Source organism: Typopeltis vanoorti, chromosome 12, assembly GCF_054136105.1.
Source record: "Typopeltis vanoorti isolate ZY-2024b chromosome 12, IOZ_Tvanoo_1.0, whole genome shotgun sequence".
Lineage (NCBI taxonomy): Eukaryota > Metazoa > Arthropoda > Arachnida > Uropygi > Thelyphonidae > Typopeltis > Typopeltis vanoorti.
The window spans coordinates 22,427,136-22,445,101 of NC_143560.1; the positions used below are offsets into that span (position 1 = coordinate 22,427,136).

General features: G+C 37.6%; 1 protein-coding gene across 1 annotated transcript; it reads left to right on the forward strand.

Moving 5' to 3' along the window:
* The first annotated feature begins 12,156 nt into the window (after positions 1-12,156).
* On the forward strand, positions 12,157-13,170 carry LOC150100628 (zinc finger BED domain-containing protein 5-like). Its single transcript, XM_090401847.1, has one exon. The coding sequence runs from the start codon at positions 12,157-12,159 to the stop codon at positions 13,168-13,170; it is 1,014 nt and encodes a 337-aa protein (XP_090257973.1).
* The last annotated feature ends 4,796 nt before the right edge of the window (positions 13,171-17,966 follow it).

The window sequence follows — 17,966 nt, forward strand, 5'->3', positions numbered from 1 at the left end:
TCGTAGAAATTTTCAGACAACCATTTTTGACTTTTCCCAGAGGTGTGGCAAGGGGCCGAATCCTGCTGCCATACATACGGCCTACCATTGGCTACCCTTGTTATCCAGGGCTTGACTACAGTTAGCAACTCCACGAACAAAGCCCGAATTCCAATGCCAGGGTTCTTCAACACCTGTTCCTGCAGATTTGCGAGGAATTCTGCTGTACGAACGCAATCAGATCGTCTGCTAGGGATCTTTCTTCTTGCTACATCCTCGTAGTCACCATTGCAAGTCTCTAGTTCATGCCTGATTGTTTTTACTGTATTCAGGGAGCATTGGGCAGCAGTCGTAATATCCTTATTTTGATGGCGGGCACGAATCATCATGATACAAGTTATTCTCTTCCATGATTCAGGTGGGTTCCAGCTATCCATCCTTTCTGACATCTTGTATATGAATGAAGAAGGGTCCAAACTTTTAAATGAAGAGAAGTGTGTGTTAATACATGTAACTTACGGAAAAATATAATTAATTATAAATATGTCAAATTTATCCCGAACACCCTGTATAACAGTTTATATATGTTAAGTTAAACTACTGAGATGGGTTGATTATATAAAATCAGATTGTTTCTCTTTGTTATTTTTGATAATGAATAATGATGTATTTAGAGAAATTATGATGCTGAATTTTTGGCTGGGATGATTAGAAAAGTTTTTTAACAGGGTGATAGCTGCCAGTGTGAGAATCTGACTGATTTGGATTCTTAACATTTTTTGTATTAATAGCACCAAGTTCAGCATATTCAAAGAATATTAACAGTGAGGAAACAAAAGCCACTTCCAGCAGCTACACAGGCCTATTTTCCATACCTACATTTTTTAAGCTTCTGAATAAATTAAGAGATGGCTTCGACCAGTTAGTAGGACTCGAGCAACATTGATCTCCTTTGCATCCAAGTCCTCATCCCATTATATTGCTGCAAGCCATCTTCTGAGTTTGTTGCAAACACCTGCTTTATAGTTTCATGTATATCCCTTTCTCATTGAAGTACTCATATGGCTGGCCACTAGGTGACGTTGTTGTAATTTTTACTAAATGGAAGATTTGACACCTCATCTGATTTGATGATTAAATTCAAGATACTCTGTTAGGTATTGAATAAGATTGTTCCATCAAACTCCAGAAATTATTTGCACCTCTGACATCTCTGTTCCAATCTATATAATCAATCAAAATTACTTATCGTATTCATTCGAATATAACTTTGCTCTTTTCCGCAAAAGTAAAGTTAAAATCGTTGGGCGAGATGCATGCAGGGATTTTTCGGAAACTAGTTTTTCAGGAAAAAATTCAATTGACGTTTATTATTAAATTCTCAGTATTCGTTATAATTTATAATCGCTCATATATTTATGAAACGAATTTTAATTATCTTCGTTATTTATGTGATTGGCAGTTCCATTTCATCACGTGATATATTTGAATATTTAACGACAATGCTTCTGTAATTGAATAGGTTCATTATTGCTCCTCCTTGACTGGAGAAACTTTTTCTAAGCCTTTCTTTGAGCGAATCCTGAGTTGATGTCTGGCATGGGCAAGCGGGTTTTTTATCCCGTAAACTCAAGAAAATCGGCTGCAGTACCCACATTTCAGACAGTAATATACAAGTGGGTTTTTTTTATCCCGTCGGCTGCAGTACCCACATTTCAGACAGTAATATATCTTGTTAAGGTTAGGTCCCAAGAGATAGCAGCACTTGCTTGCCAGCTCTTCAGCGGTGGCTGCTATAATTAGTGATAGACATGGCCCAGCTATCTGTGATTGGCTACCGGAGGAGATTGAACTACCCACTCAGTCTCCAAATGCTAGATAGGGTATAAAAGGCCTTGCTTACTCCCTATAAGGAAATATGTGGATTCGAGTTTTTGACTGACGAGAACGGAGGCATTTTAGATTGATCCTGATTAGATTGCATATAAGGTTTTTCAGGAATCTCGCATTGCACTGATACAGTTTGATTCCTACTGTCTCCTCTGCGTGAAATATACAAGAGGTCTAATGGCTGGCAGGCCCCACCCGTTACGAGGGCCAGTGGTGGATTTATTGGAGGTAGGATCTCAATCTGTAGCCAAGTAGATTCTTGACACTCCTTTTCCCTATTTTAGAGCAGTTATATCTATATTTTGTTGCTGGTAGACACCTGTGTATACAGGATTTGCTAGTGGACCCTCAAAAGTCCACAGGATTATCTGTAACCTGCTCTGGATACCTGAGCAATCTCAATTCTTTCTCTATCTGTGCCTTTATATATTTATCACCTATTGTCATGGCAAAACCTCCGAATGAGGCCATATTTGAGGTGTACAAGGAATTCCTCAGATTGGTAAAGCTGCTGAGTGACAACTGGCAGGGGAAAATTTAAGCTTTTTGATGCATCCCCCCCCCCCCCAGCAGTCACAGAAGACTGGATGTTTTAAGTGACAAACACACTACTCAGATGCAATCACACCTTGTACACCCCAAATTTAGAAGAATATACATCCCCAAGACAGCATCTATCAGACCTTGGAAACAAATACAGAATTCCAAACAGTCAAGAAGAAGAGGAAAATCCCCAACATCAAAACACCAGGGATAGAAGCACCAATGTATCTAAAGAAAAGGTACCACCAGTTATCTTAAAGGATTAAGGGATAAGAATAAATGGATTCCTGTCTCATCAGCCCTCAGGGAACAAAACATCACATTCTCATGGACCAAAAATTCTGATGAGGGAGTTAAATTTCAACCTGCTACAGTCATGGATTATAGACAAATGACCAGATTTATGGACAATAGAATCTTCCATACCACACCATTTTACCCAGTGAAAAGAACCTGAAGGTGGTTCTTCATGGGGTAGCCAAAGGTATCCTGAAGAAGTGATCACTGACCTCACAAGACAGCCTGTCCCTGGTTAAAGTCAGCGGGATGCTCAGGTTGGATAAAAGACCAATGCCTTTGGTGGAAATCAGCATTACACAAAAGCAGATCTATGAACTGACAGTAGTATGTGGACTCAAAATATCAACATCTGCAGGACAGTGTCATAGATGCCAAAGGTTTGGGCATGCCCAAAAATTATGTAGCCTTCAGGTGCTTGAATTGCGGCGAGGAACACCAGACCATCACATACACCACGCCATGCTCTACTCCAGCCTGCTGTGCAAATTGCAGAGGACTGCACCCTGCCAACTACAAGGGATGCCTTTCTAATCCAAAAAATCGAGGATCAGTAAAAGTCAATCTTGCTCCTCCAACGTTTTAAGCAACCAAGCAGGTCTTCTCCCAGTCCGAAACACCTCGCCGTCAACCGTACAGGAAGGAACGACCATGACTAAAACATATGCTGAGGCTGCAAGAACTAAGAAAGCTCCAACATAACGTCAGTTTTAACAGCCTCACTTGCCACCATGCAGGAATTCAGCAAGACATGCCCCTCACAATCTTTCTGCAAGGCACTCAAACATTATAACAGCCCATAAGTAAAAAAATTCAAATCAAAAGCTCTTAACATAATGGCATGGAATGCAAATAGATTGATGAACAAGGTCTTGGAACTTCAAGAATTTGCGACTCGTCTCAGTGCTGATACCTTGATTGGTGAAATACCTAATAACCCAAAAATCTGTGGATATACTATGTACAGAAACGACAGAATTGGCACAAGAGGTGGAGGCACAGTCATATATAGTAAGAGTTACTTGAATCATAATACATAGCCAAGCCCCTAACAGTAAACTTGGAGGTGTCTGGTGTGGAGGTACAAGATCTATGCTGGTTATAATCCTCTGAGCATTCCTCTGCTGACAACAGATCTGGACTCCATACTTGGTCCAAATGACTCCATAATAACAGGAGACCTCAACTGAACACAGCTTGGTTATCAGTTAACACCAAAGGCCACACACTATTCAACTTTGCAATGCTCAACACTGCTGTTGTGGCTGGTCCTACCAAGCCCACCCACTTCAGCCTTTCAGGTAGCTCAGATATACTAGGCATCGGTATCTTTAAAAATATAAGATACCAATTCAAATTGGAATCAGTTAACGAATTATCTTCTGACTAGTCCCATAGTGCTTAATCTAGGTTCATCAGATCAATTCTCTCCTCTGCACACATTCATACCAGGGGACAAGTTAGTCAAGGTTCTTCCAGATCATATTGTTTCAGTGCCCAACATTAGTAAAAAGGAAGAAATAGACGCAGCAGTAAATAACCTAACTCTACAAATTCGGAAAGCAGTAGAATCAGTCAGGCAATCCACTGTCTTCCACCCAACCAACCATATCCCAGAAGAAATCATAGAGCTAATCAGAGCCAGAAAGAGATACCATAATACCAGAGCCTCACAAGACAAAACAGTATTGAACAACCTAAACAGACAAGTCCGAGAAGCTCTTGAAAAACACCAAAACCATCAATGGGAAACCACATTGACTAACATCAATACTGAAGATCATTCTGTCTGGAAATTCTTAAGAGCGATCCACACCAAAGAGCAACTCATACCCCTATACAAACCAAGAAAGGGACAGTTTACAAAGATGAAGAGAAAGTTGAAGCACTAGTAGAAGTAGGTAACCTTGAATCTCAGTGCAATCCATCTTATACAAATCTAAATATCAACATTATATATTCAAGATTCACCGTCATGTTAAGACAACCTTATGACATCACTGTTAACTTTGAACATATCACTCCTACAAATCCGGCAGAAATGATAAATATCATCACCCATCTAAACAGTAAAAAAGCTCCAGGAGCAGGTGGCATAACTAACACAATAGTTATTGATTGGAACTACTTCCAAGAAAGGCCATAGTACATCTCGTCAACATTACAAATGCCATTTTTAGATTCCAGCATTTTCCTTCCTACTACATGGAAAATAGCCACCATCATGTGATTGAAGAAACCAGGAAAAAATCCTCACCTTCCCAAAAGTTAGACCCATAAGCCTGTTGTCCAGCCTCGGAAAGGTGACAGAGAAAGTGATCCTCTCAAGATTCCAAGCAGAAACAGATAAGTTAGGAATTTTGCCTAATGAACAGTTTGGCTTCCGCAAGGCCCATAGTACAGCTCAACAAGTACACTGGCTGGTAGAAATCATTACTAAAGGCTGTAACTGGAAACTCAATACAGCTGCCATCTTCATTGATGCAGAGAAGGTGTTTGACAAAGTACGGCATCAAGGCCTTTACAAAGTGATAAAATTTAACTCACCAATCAAGTTAATAAAAATAATCACTCTTACCTGAATTACAGATATATGCAGGTCAGGGTCGGCGAAACGGTTTCGAATAGAGCAGGGTCTCGGCAGGCATACCTCGGGGATCTCTTCTAGCCCCTCTCCTGTTCTCAATGTACGTAGCAGACATCCCTCTGAACCTGAGAACAACATTCACTGCATTATATGCAGATAATACTGCACTAATGGCAAGATCTCTGAGCCCAAAAATGGCAACTAGAAGACTTCAAACCAGCATACACATTTTAGAAAAGCGGATGGTCAAAGTTAATCCCCAGAAAAGCTCAGCCATACTGTTTACTAGAAAGAAAATCCATAGCATGGAGGACATTTATTTATTGGGAGTAAAGATTCCATGGCAGAGTAAAGTTAAATATCTTGGAGTGATTCTAGATAGTCAACTCCTATTCAGCAAACAGATAAGTTACATTAGTTCAAAGACATCCAAAATCTTAGCACAGATGTACTCTATGATCAACAGACAAAGTAAACTGGACACAAACAAAATGAACAATTTACAAGATGGTAATGCGACGAGTCATCAGTTATGCAACCCCCGCATGGAGCCACACCGCGAATACAAACATTCTGAAACTTCGGAGATTGTAGAATAAGTGCCTGAGGATGATTCTGGATAGCCCTTGGTTTATTAGAAACTCCCAGATCCATAGAGAAGTTAATATCCCTTATATTATATCTCTTCCCTTCTCCTAGATCTAGCTGAGAAGTTCTTTACCAAGACAAGCAACCATCCGAACCCGTTAATCACGGAAGCTTCGGATTATAATGAAGCGGAAACTTACAAATATAAAAGACCAAAGTCTATCTTAAGTTCAGCTGAACACAGCTAATTTCAGTGTCCTCAATGGGCGAGCATATAAGTTCAGCTGAACACAGCTAATTTCAGTGTCCTCAATGGGCGAGCATATAGCTTACAAATACTCCAAAGTTCTTTCATTACAGACAAAGGGGAATTTGAAATGAAAAGCAATTTTGCTTCACCCATCTAGCCAGAAATGTTATTCGTATAAGGGAATAAAAGGCATTAGCTGATTTAATTTTATCATTTCGGAATCATAAGATCACGATTTAAAAAAAAACTGAAAATGGGTATTTTACAAAAAATTATTCGCTATCGCTACTTCTGGTCTCGCATATGACTAGTGCAGTATTCGCGCTAATCACCAACAAAGGCAAGCTGGTGATCATTAAGTTTAAATATTGATTCTCTTCAACCGAATTGCAACACATCTGAAACTGCCATAACAACTCACTATCTATTTCTAAAAGTTTTTTTTTAAAAACTTTTAGTGTGCGAGGTATATGCGAAACGTTTTCAATTTCTTTTTTTCTGTTTTGTTTCTACGATTCCAAGCATTCGTTCCGTCTGGCCAAACGGTGAATGGTGGGTTTTATTTATCTCGAAGTTTTGAAGCGATTGATAGCGAGAATTCGTAGCGTACGGTATAAATATCGTGATGCAGGCAGATGGTCACTTTTGCACAATAATGCACCATATCATCGTTCGAACATTGGAGAGTTCTTGTGTAAAAACCGAGTTTGTGTGTTGGATCACTCGCCGTATTCACCTGATTTCGCACCCTGTGATTTCTTTCTCTTCCTCCGACTTCATTTGGCAATGAAAGGAAAGCGATACTACACCATTGAAAACGTTCAAGTGGCAGCAACCACGATCCTCCACAGTATCCCAGAAACCGATTTAAAAATAAAAAAAAACTCATTTAACGAATAAATTGACCATACCAAAAGCTATATTGAAGCTGAGGGAGAGTATATTGATTGAAATAAATGATTTGAATAATTATAATTGCCCTGTATTTTATTTTCTATCGAAAGTTCGGTTTCTTTTTGGACAGAGAGTGCATAATGAAAATAACAACCAGCAGGTTCATGAGCAGTACAAAGCACAGACAAGTTCAGTGACCAGCATGGTCAGAAAGGCAAAATCAGGTAATGGGAAATTAAGCATGCAGTCATTCTGCTACATTGACAAGTCAAAGGGGTAATGACTATGGCATAACTTTAATGAATATTGATAGTAGGAAATTAACAGAAGTTAAAAAAATCTGAGAAATATTTGTTTATAACGTTAAATTTTAATTATGTTCCACATCACCATATTCCAGAGAATAGAATATTGATGTATAATTTTATTGTAATTATACATTTTTCGGAAGGAGATAGGTTAAGAGAGCAAGGGCCATGCTGCTAATAATATCGGGTGACTTGAATAAGTTAGAGTTGAGATCTATGATTGTAGTAGTGCCTACTACTAACAAAATTTCATGTGGCAGTGAGTTTCAAGCCATCTGGTGTGAGATGGAATCTAATAAGATCAATGACACAGTAGGGTATTGTTACAGATCGGGTGGATCGGTTGCTAATGATGAAGAAATGTATTACCAAATAGAAAAGATGAGTGTGAAAAGAGTAATCATAACAGGAGACTTGAATTATCCAGTTATTGATTGGGTAGAGTAGAATCTCATGAGAAGAATAAAAATGAGTTTATTGAGCTGTTGCAGGACAACTTCCTCAAGCAGCATGTGACAGAAGGAACTCGTGGTCAGAGTGTGTTAGATTTGATTATAGTGTCCGAGGGTGTTTCAGTTAAAGATAAAGATGTAACTATTTTGGTGACAGTGGTCATGCAGTACTCACTTGGGAAATGACTAAGTTTATGAATGTTCCATTTAGAAAAGGTTACAAGCTGAACTACGAAGCAGGAAATTATGACAAACTGAGTTCAATGGAATGGGATCAGTTGCTGGATGGGAAGAATATCGAAAGTGCATAGGAAGCATTTAAACAACAAATGATGCGATATCGGAATGTGTCCCGAGATTGAAGAATAAATACGGTAGGAGTCAAATGGATATGTAATCTTATTAAGCAAAAGGTTAGTAAAAAAAGGGTAATGTGAAAGGAATACTGTGTGCATAAGGATGATGTCCATTATGAAAATTATAAGCAGCAAGCTAGCATAGTCAACTGTTGTATGGGAAGCAAAGTCTGAATATGAAAAGAAATTGGCTCTTTGTGCTAAAGACAACCCAAAGGAATTCGATCGATATGCTACAAGTAAAAGAAAGAACTTTTCTATATGCAGATGGCAACATGAGGGGAACAGATGCAGAAGAGATTGTTCAACTAATGAGTGTCCATTATGTTAAAAGCTATCAACAGGTGTATGCAACATGGGACTCACTTCTACTTCTTTACTGGATGATGAAACTCAGGTATATGAGGATGAGGTATTAGAGCTGTTGCACAAACTGAATAAGAATTCAGCAATAGGGATTGATGAGATATCAGGATGTGTGCTAAATGAGTGTTCAGCTGAACTGGCTATTCCTTTAATCACACTGTTTAATGAGTCTCAGAACAGGAAAGATTCTGTAGGAATGGAAAGAATGTATTGCAATTCCATTGCACAAAGGTGGTGCAAAGACCGATGTATCCAATTATCGACTAATTAGTATCTCAGGAGTGGTGAAGATTTTATAAAAATTGGTCAGGGCTTGCATTCAGAAATGACAGTGAATCTCTACTCTGTAATGAGCAACATGGGTTTTTACTAAGGAAAGGTCATGTTTTAGCAACTTGTTCACATTCTATAATAATGTTACCATTGAACTAGACAAGGGGAATGGATACACCATGATACTTTTGGATTTTGTTAAAACTTTTGACAAAATACAGCATGGTAGATTGTTACATAAATTGTAGAATATGGGTTTGGATTATAGAATATTAGCATGAATAAGAGGATGACTGACTGACATCAAAAAGTATATGGGGGGGGATGCGAGTCTGCAAGATTTAAGGTAACTAGTGGTGTATCACAAGTATCAGTGCTTGGTTCACTGTTATATTCAATCTATACATTAATGATATTGGGAAGGATTTGACAAGCGACATACAGCTATTTGCTGATGATGCAAAGATAGGTAAAGTATTCAGGAATGCTGCTGATATGCAGTATTTGCAAATTATTTGAATGAGCTGGAACTGTGGGCATGGGAAAATGAATGTAGAGGCATTCACTTTGGGATGATGAGATATCCAGTGTCGTATTATATTGGTGGGATTATGCTAGAAGAAACTGATGCGGCTTGGGATCTTGGAGTGTTACTAGATAGCAAGTTGAAAGAAGTTATGGGGCCATGTAACAAAGATTGCAAATAGAACTCAAAGGATAATTGCAATGCTGAAACAAACATTCACATGTAAAGATAATGTCATTTTGCCTCTTTACAAAGGAAACCAGGTCTGGTCTCCTGGTTTCCATTGTGATTCTGTAAAAATAAAAATATCAGGATTGTAGAATACTGATTATGAAGACAGAATTTATAGATTGCAGACAATAGCAAACAGGAGAAAGAGGGGTGATATTATTGAGACAACTTCTGAAAGGATCATACAAAATTTTAGTTGATGGAATTTTTTAATTTATGGAGGGTGGGGAAAGGACAAGAGGACATCTTTGAAAGCCGAGAATGAATGCCTCTAAGAAGGGGAGGGCTAAATTTTTCCCTCATAGGGCAGTGTGATTGGAATGGATTTCCATTGGATATTGCGAGTGCAAGCAGTGTGAATGAATTCAAGAATTACTGTGATAACTGGTGTGTGTGTGGTATTTGGCCTCCGTTGATGAGTCCCCGACTCTGGAAGTATCTAGGGAGACAGTCTATTTAATAATAATGTTCTATTTGGATAATATAGAGCCTCTGTAGCTCAGTCAGTATAGATGAAGCCCTGTGGTTGGAAAAACATGGGTTCGATTCCCGTCTATGAGTGGAGAACCTTTATCTGGTCTCTTTCAATTAAGGTGAGTTAGCTGGTCTCATATAGAGGTATAGGGTTTTTTTTTTAACCTGGAAACTCTGGTTTTTTTGGCCCTCAGAACAGGCACACGAATCATATACACTCATAAATACACACTTAATTAGACTGGTTGAACCCCCTCTCTCACTAAGAGAATTCAACCAGCCCTAGGGACAGGGTGGGGGAACCCTATACGAATAAATAAAAATTTACATAATGTAGTTTTGGTGTTTTGAACTGCTTCTCTCTCTCTCTCTCTCTCTCACTCAGTACTTTACATGCATTTTGCAGAACTACAAATCCATTTTATTCCCATGATTTATAGACTAAAAACTGGGTCATGATAACATGGCCTGAACCCAGCTTTTACTTCCAAGTTTCTGTTCAATTTTTTTATCATTTTCAAGTATGCTTGCATATATTTTACCAGAAATACTCAGGAGGGAAATACCTCTAATTTCTTTATTTCATTTTTTAAACATCTACTGGAGGAGAGCAATTCCTCTAGATCATCGTTTCTCAAACTGTGGTACATTACGTTATTTTTGGTGGTACAATTTTTACACAAAATATTTAAATAAATAGAGCCTCTGCTACTAATGGCTCAGTTAAGTAACTTTGAGCGCAGTTAGTAGTTGGAAGGGGACCAATCGTTCGATGCTGTTGGCACACTCTTCCTCGATGAGTCTTTGGACTCCCTGGAGGTGTCAAATAATAATAATAATAATCATAATAATAATAAATGTTCAGGAAAATGTATTTTAATATTTTAACGAGTAGACTGTTCCAAGAATTTAGCTTGACGAATCGAATAAAACGAAGAAATAAATTTTATTGCAGTTTTATGTGAATTTTCGGATGCGAAGTCTCATTAGCGTATCATAAGGGTTTTCATATTTAATATTTATTTTAAAACAGTATTTTTATATGTAAAAAAATTATAATAAATAAAGTACATATAACATGAAAAACAAAAGCAATAGATTGTTGCAAGTTTAAGAGTAATATATTATTTTACGTGAAAATGTATTTTATTAAGATAATTATATGATATTCCGTTAAAAAAATAAAGGAAAGTTATTATTTAACATAAATGATATTAAAAAAAATATATGTTTATATTCGTATGAATGTGGAGTGGCGTTTTTGATTTATGCTGACATCACTGTTAAGACACTACCACTACTGAGATGTGATGTTCTTGCGAACGCCCGGGAATGTGCTGAATTTTGTGTATGAATGAGATCACTAGCAAAGTATACAGAATATAATAACAATAGGTCACTCTATTTGACATTATAATGTTAAATAAAATATAATGTAATGTCATCATAATGACAATATCCTCGTTATAATGGACAAATGGTTAGGAATTGAACAATCGAAGAGGAAACGGCTGGCAGACGACACTGACACAGCTAGCACTTCTAGTTTTAATACTGAATCTCACGAAGCATTTAGAAAACGAAATGCTACTGCTACAAGAAAGTATAATGAAAATTATTTGGAATATGGATTTTTGTGGAACGAGGATGAAAACGACCCCACCAGTGCGTTATTTGTTACGAACAATTTTCGAATCACTCGATGAAACCATCGCTTCTGCTACGGCATTTTCAAAACAAACACGCCTGTTTAAAAGGTAACCTTTTAAAAGAAAACGAACCTAAATGAAAACTAACAAACGTAAATTTCATTCTTTTACTACAATTAACGAACGAGCAGAGGACGCACCATATTTGGTTAGTTTGAGAATTGCTCAAACTGCAAAACCACATACTATTGGAGAAACTTTAATATTACCTGTAGCCAAAGACATTGTGATGTCTATTCTTGGCCCTACAGCAGCAGCCAAGTTGAATGTTGTTTCTTTGTCAGATGACACTGTTTCGCGATGAATTAACGAAATGGCAGCTCAAGTAAAACAAACACTAATCGAAAATATAAAGCAAAGCAAATATTTGCAATTCAGTTCGATGAAAGTACAGACGTAAACAACTTTGCACAGTTGATGGCTTATATTCGATATGAAAGAGAACAAGTCAGATGTAGAATTCTTGTTTTGTGAGCCTCTTCCAAATCATATCACAGCGGATGAGATTTTTAAGAAAATTAATGAGTTTATCACTGGCCATGAAATAAATTGGAAAAAATGTGTAGGAGTGTGTGCTGATGGCGCACGTTCAATAACAGGTTGTCGTGGTGGTGTTTTCGCCAAAATTAAAGAAGTTGCACCAGATGCCAAGTTTACACATTGCAGCATACATCGTGAAGCACTTGCTACCAAAGCAATGCCCACAGAACTAAAGACTGTTTTAGATCAATCTGTGAAGGTAGTGAATTTTATTAAATGTCGTTCCTTAAATTCACAACTGTTTACAATTTTGTGCAATGAAATGGGCAGTAACCACAATAAGCTCCTTTTACACACAGAAGTGCTGTGGTTGTCAAGGGGAAAAGTTTTAACACGACTCTTCGAATTACTTTCAGAGGTCCAAATATTCCTGTCAGAATTCAAATTTGAACTCTGCCACTGTTTAACTGACGAACTCTGGCTATCATCTTTAGCGTATTTAGCCGATATTTTCGGAAAACTGAACGAACTGAATTCTAGTTTACAAGGTTCCAATATAACTGTCTTTACTGTACATGACAAAATAAATGCAGCTGTGAAAAAACTAGAATACATAATTATGGACGTGAAAAGGAAGAAAATTGCTACATTATCAATATTAGAAGAGTATCTCCAGGAAAATGATCTGTCACTGAATGAACAACTAATTGAAGATATAGAAAAACACTGCATAGGACTTGTTAATAATTTTCATTCCTACTTTCCTGAAAATTTAGAAAATGAAAGTTGGATAAGAGATCCGTTTTCTTTTTCGGATACTGTGCTAGATAATTTTTCAATTCAAGAAAGAGATCAACTCATAGATATTTCATGTGGCAGAAATATCATGAATGAGTTCAAAAAAGATAACGTGTGCAATTTTTGGTTAAAAAGAAGAGATGAATATATGTTTCCGACAAAGCGATAAAATTTTTAATGCCTTTCAACACATATCTTTGCGAAACTGGGTTTTCAGCCATGCTATTAATTAAAAATAAATATAGGACATGGTTGCAACTTGAACCTGACTTACGTTTGAAATTAATGAAGATAAAGGCCGACATATCGAAATTGGTTACAATGAAACAGGCTCATTCGTCGCATTAATCCTCACCAATAATAAATCTTAATATTTGCTCATGTATTATTACCCACCATTTACCATATTTCATTATAATGTAAAAGTTTCATTTACGAATATAAATAAATAATATAAATTTAAAATGTTTAATTCTTTGATTATAAACACTCCATTTGGGATGTATTGATTTTTAATCGGGAAATGCTTTTATGGTGGTACATATATTTTTTGATGCTTATTTATGAGGTACAAAATTTAAAAAGTTTGAGATCCCCTGCTCTAGATTAATGTGAAATCAACAAGATACATACATGTAGAAACCTAGACTTTGAATCTGTATCCAATCCTCAGCTTCCCATTATGTATTTCCCCTTTTTTGGGTGGGGAGAGAAACCAGAGATGAAATTTAATTGCATCACTATTTGAAAGTGCCTGCCATTCAAGATCGTTTTTGTTGCTGAATACTATAGCTATTCTTTCCTTTCCTTGATGACCATTGTCTGCATGTTATTTTAAAGTATCTCATCTGATTTTATCTTTGTCTCTGTAACACCAATTATGTCATTTCCATATATCCTCTTCTAGCCCCACTTATTTTTCATTTGATCCTTTTTACAATTAAGTAACACAAATGTACAATGCATTTGATTGTATTGGATCAACTTAACTCTAAACACGTGAGATGAAGCCAACATAGAATACAGTTAGGTAAGCTAAGTGCAATTTGTGACAATGGGCCACAAACCTTTGTTGATTTTCCACATTCCTCAGAATATGTGGGATTCTCCTCCAGAATATTTTGCTTTGACTGTATGTGAATGCAGGCATCTAAACCTGATCCATTATTCCTAATGGAAACCAAATTGTCAAAATTGATTATTGCCCATCTCAGCTATCCAATCATCATTTACAGTAAGGTGGAATGGGAAACGAAGGCCTTCAAATGCCGGTGCGGATCATTTTTGTAAGTTTCTCAGATCAGGTGTGTGGGTTGAGCAGGAGCAATAATCAGACCTTGTAAAGGAAGTGTAGGTCTAGAGATCATCCCACTTTAGAGTGCCAAACGTTGGGAACATTTGGAGGGAGGATGTTCTGGGTACACCCTCTGTCCAAAAAAAAAAAAAAAGACCGAACTTTTCGAAAATAAAAGAAACTATCGGCGCCACCTGTTATATCTTTTTGTTGTCGAAAGCGGCAACCTTCATTAGTGTTGTTTCAACTGTTTATGACATTTGGTTCATAAGAAGCTGAGTTATAGTGCCCAGAGTGACAGTGTTTTGACAAACGGTCGGAAAATAAGTTTCAAACAGAGAGCTGCGATTGACTTTTGTGTTAAACTTGGTAAACGTTTTACCGAAACACATCAAATTCTTCAAAAAGCATACGGTGACGAATGCTTATCCCGTACTCAAGTTTACGAGTGGTTTAAGCGATTTCAGAATGGTCGTGAGACGCTTGAGGACGACGAAAACCTGAGCCGTCCAGAAACTGGACTGAGCGAATTTAACATCCAAAAAGTGCGCGATTTCATCGAAGAAAGCCCGAAATCGTCCATGATATTGATTGAAGATGAATTGGGGATTCCAAAATCAACTGTGCGTAACATTTTGACCAAGCGTTTGGGCCTTCGTAAATTGAATTCGCGATTTGTTCCCCACAAGTTGATCGACGACAAAAAAAGTATCGAATCGAACACTGCAAAGACCTCATTAAAACCGCTCGTAAGGACTCAAACTTCCTTGAAACGATCGTTACTGGTGACGAAACGTGGTGTTTTGAGTATGAGCCCGAAACAAGGTGCTGAGTGGAGGCCACCAGAAGAGGGGCTTCCGAAAAGAAGTCGTTTGGAGAAGTCAAAAGTAAAGACAATGCTGATTTATTTCTGCGATTCCAAGAGCATTATCCACAAAGAATTCGTTCTGCTTGGCCAAACAGTCAATTCTGAGTTTTATATCGAAGTTTTGAAGCGGTTGATAGCGATAATTCGTAGCATACGGCATGAATATCGTGATGCATGCAGATGGTCACCTTTGCACGATAATGCACCATCTCATCGTTCGAACATTGGAGAGTTTTTGTGCAAAATCCAAGTTTTTGTGTTGGATCAGTCGCTGTATATTCACCTGCTATAGCATACTGTGACTTCTTTCTCTTCCTCCGACTTCATTTGGCAATGAAAGGAAAGCGATACCACACCATTGAAAATGTTCAAGGGGCAGTAACCACGATCCTTAACAGTATCCCAAAAACCGATATAAAAAACTGATTTAACGACTTATTGACCGTGCCAAACGCTGTATAGATGCTTAGGGAGAGTATATTGATTAAAATAAACGATTTGAATAATAATAAATGGCATGTGTTTTATTCTATCAAAAGTTTCTTTTTGGACAGAGGGTGTAAGGGGAAACTTGGACAAGATTGTAAGTCAAGTTATTGAGAAAAAAAGATACTTTCTACAATTAATCTGGAAGGATAACTGTTTAAAAAAAATCAAGGTATTGGGAGAGTGGAGAGGATTATCAGAAATTTGTGTAGGTAGATGTATAATATGTTAGGTCACTGCTTATAACAAATACTTCTGTAATATGTCCAGCTTGGTGTAGGATTGTGTCCAGAGTAAAATCTTACCACTGTTGGGATTAATATACACTATGGATTATGTAACACTTCAGTGAAGTACACAAGCAGATGACACAGTGTGGATTTTTTATGCTATAAAAGTCGGCAGTGGATTAAGTGGTATAGATGGTAGATGTGTGGTTCCATCCTGCAATGTGTTTCTGGACTACAAGAAGGTGTCATGTAATGTAATAATAATGTCTTTCAGATCTGATAATACCAAACCCAGAATCACTTCTTTTTGATATGTTCTGCTTCAAATTTTTCATATGGCATTCCTTTTGTATTATAATGCCAAACAGGATGACCTGATTCCTACCTCTTTCCAAGGTCTCAGATTACTGTTTCTCCTGATTCAAACTCCTCACAAAATTATGAGAAATTTATCACCAATTGCACTCAAAATCCTTTATCCAAACATGTATTCCAACAAGTGCGCCACAACTGGCCTGGTTGGCTGAGTAGATAGCATATCCGCTCTTCAGCCAAAAGGCTGTGGGTTCAAATCCTGCCATGGGCATGGATGTTTGTGATTGATGGCACATTGACAACTGACAGCAATTACACCGGTGATTGAATGGTGGAGACAGAGTTGTAGAGCAGGTACCCTTCGATTAGTTGAACTTCCTGGAGGTGTCAAATAATATTTGTTGGAACATACCTTACAACTATACCCAGTCTCAGTTCCAACCTCAATATTCATTTCCATCTCCAGTCCACAAAAGCTTATCTTCTTTTCCTGAGTAGCCCACAATGAACTTCAAGTACTATTCATCGAAGCCTTCCAAATTACACTTGTCTCAAATGTAGCATTTGTGCATATGCTCACCTTAGATGTACCATGTCAGAGAATATCCAATTTAGCTCTATTTTTTTTACTTAAAAAAAGAATCAGCTAATGCCTTTTTATTCCCGTATAGAAAGTAAGTGTAGCCGTTTAGCCCTATCTAACTTTAGGAGACTGAGTGGTCAGTTCAATCTCCACTGGCAGCCAATCAGAGATAGCCTGCCCAAGGCCATCACTAATTAAGCGGCGTGCAGTGAAGAGAGATGGCTCAACAAGTGCCGCCATCTCGCGGTCCCTAACACAATATATTTAATGTCTGAAATAATGTGGGTTATACGGTCGATTTTCTTCATTTTACGGGACGAAAAACCCGAGTTTCCGAGAGATAAAACCCACTTTCCCGTGCCAGAGATCGGCTAACTCGGGAACCGGTCGAAAAAAGGCTTAGAGAAATTTCCTCTAGTTGACGACTGACTTTTGGCTAAAAATCTGTCTCATTCTACCATATTAATTTATCTCTATTCACTCTCCTAATGTCACAACCCATTCATTCCAGGGTCGGCACCAGATTAGATTACGCCCTGAGGCAAACATTTAAATATTGCCCATGGTGGATTATAACACAAAAATATAAGAAAATCTCCAATTGCTATTTCTTTGTTTTTATTAACCCTTAATTACCAATTAAAAATATAAGAAAATCTCCAATTGTTATATTTTTGTTTTTATTAACCCCTTAATGTACCAATTAAAAATCAGAAAGCGGTCGTTTTTCTGCCAATGTTTTGGGCGAGGGTGATTTGCTGGATCAAATTCATCATTATTTGAAAAATAATGATGAATTTGTGCAAACGAAATAGCCAATACACGCCGTTGCCAACTTTTCTCAGCTGAAAGGAAATAGGCACAAGATTGTCTAGCGTCTATATTCGGTTCTATTTATATGTGAAACCAAAATTCAAAATCAATTTTGGTGCAATAAACAAAAGACCTGTCACAGAAGTCTTTTCTTTGTATGTTAAGGGTTAAAAAGAGAAACATTAATGCAAAACGATTATATAATAATATTAATTAAATGAGCTACACAGAGCCTGTGTAGCTCAGTGGAGGTGGCGTTTGCACACCACGGCGCTTGACCGCACGAAGGAGGACTTTTTTCGAATCTAGTCGTCGGCTAGAGGAAATTTTTCTAAGCATTTTTTCGGCCGGTTTCCGAGTTAGTCGATCTCTGGCA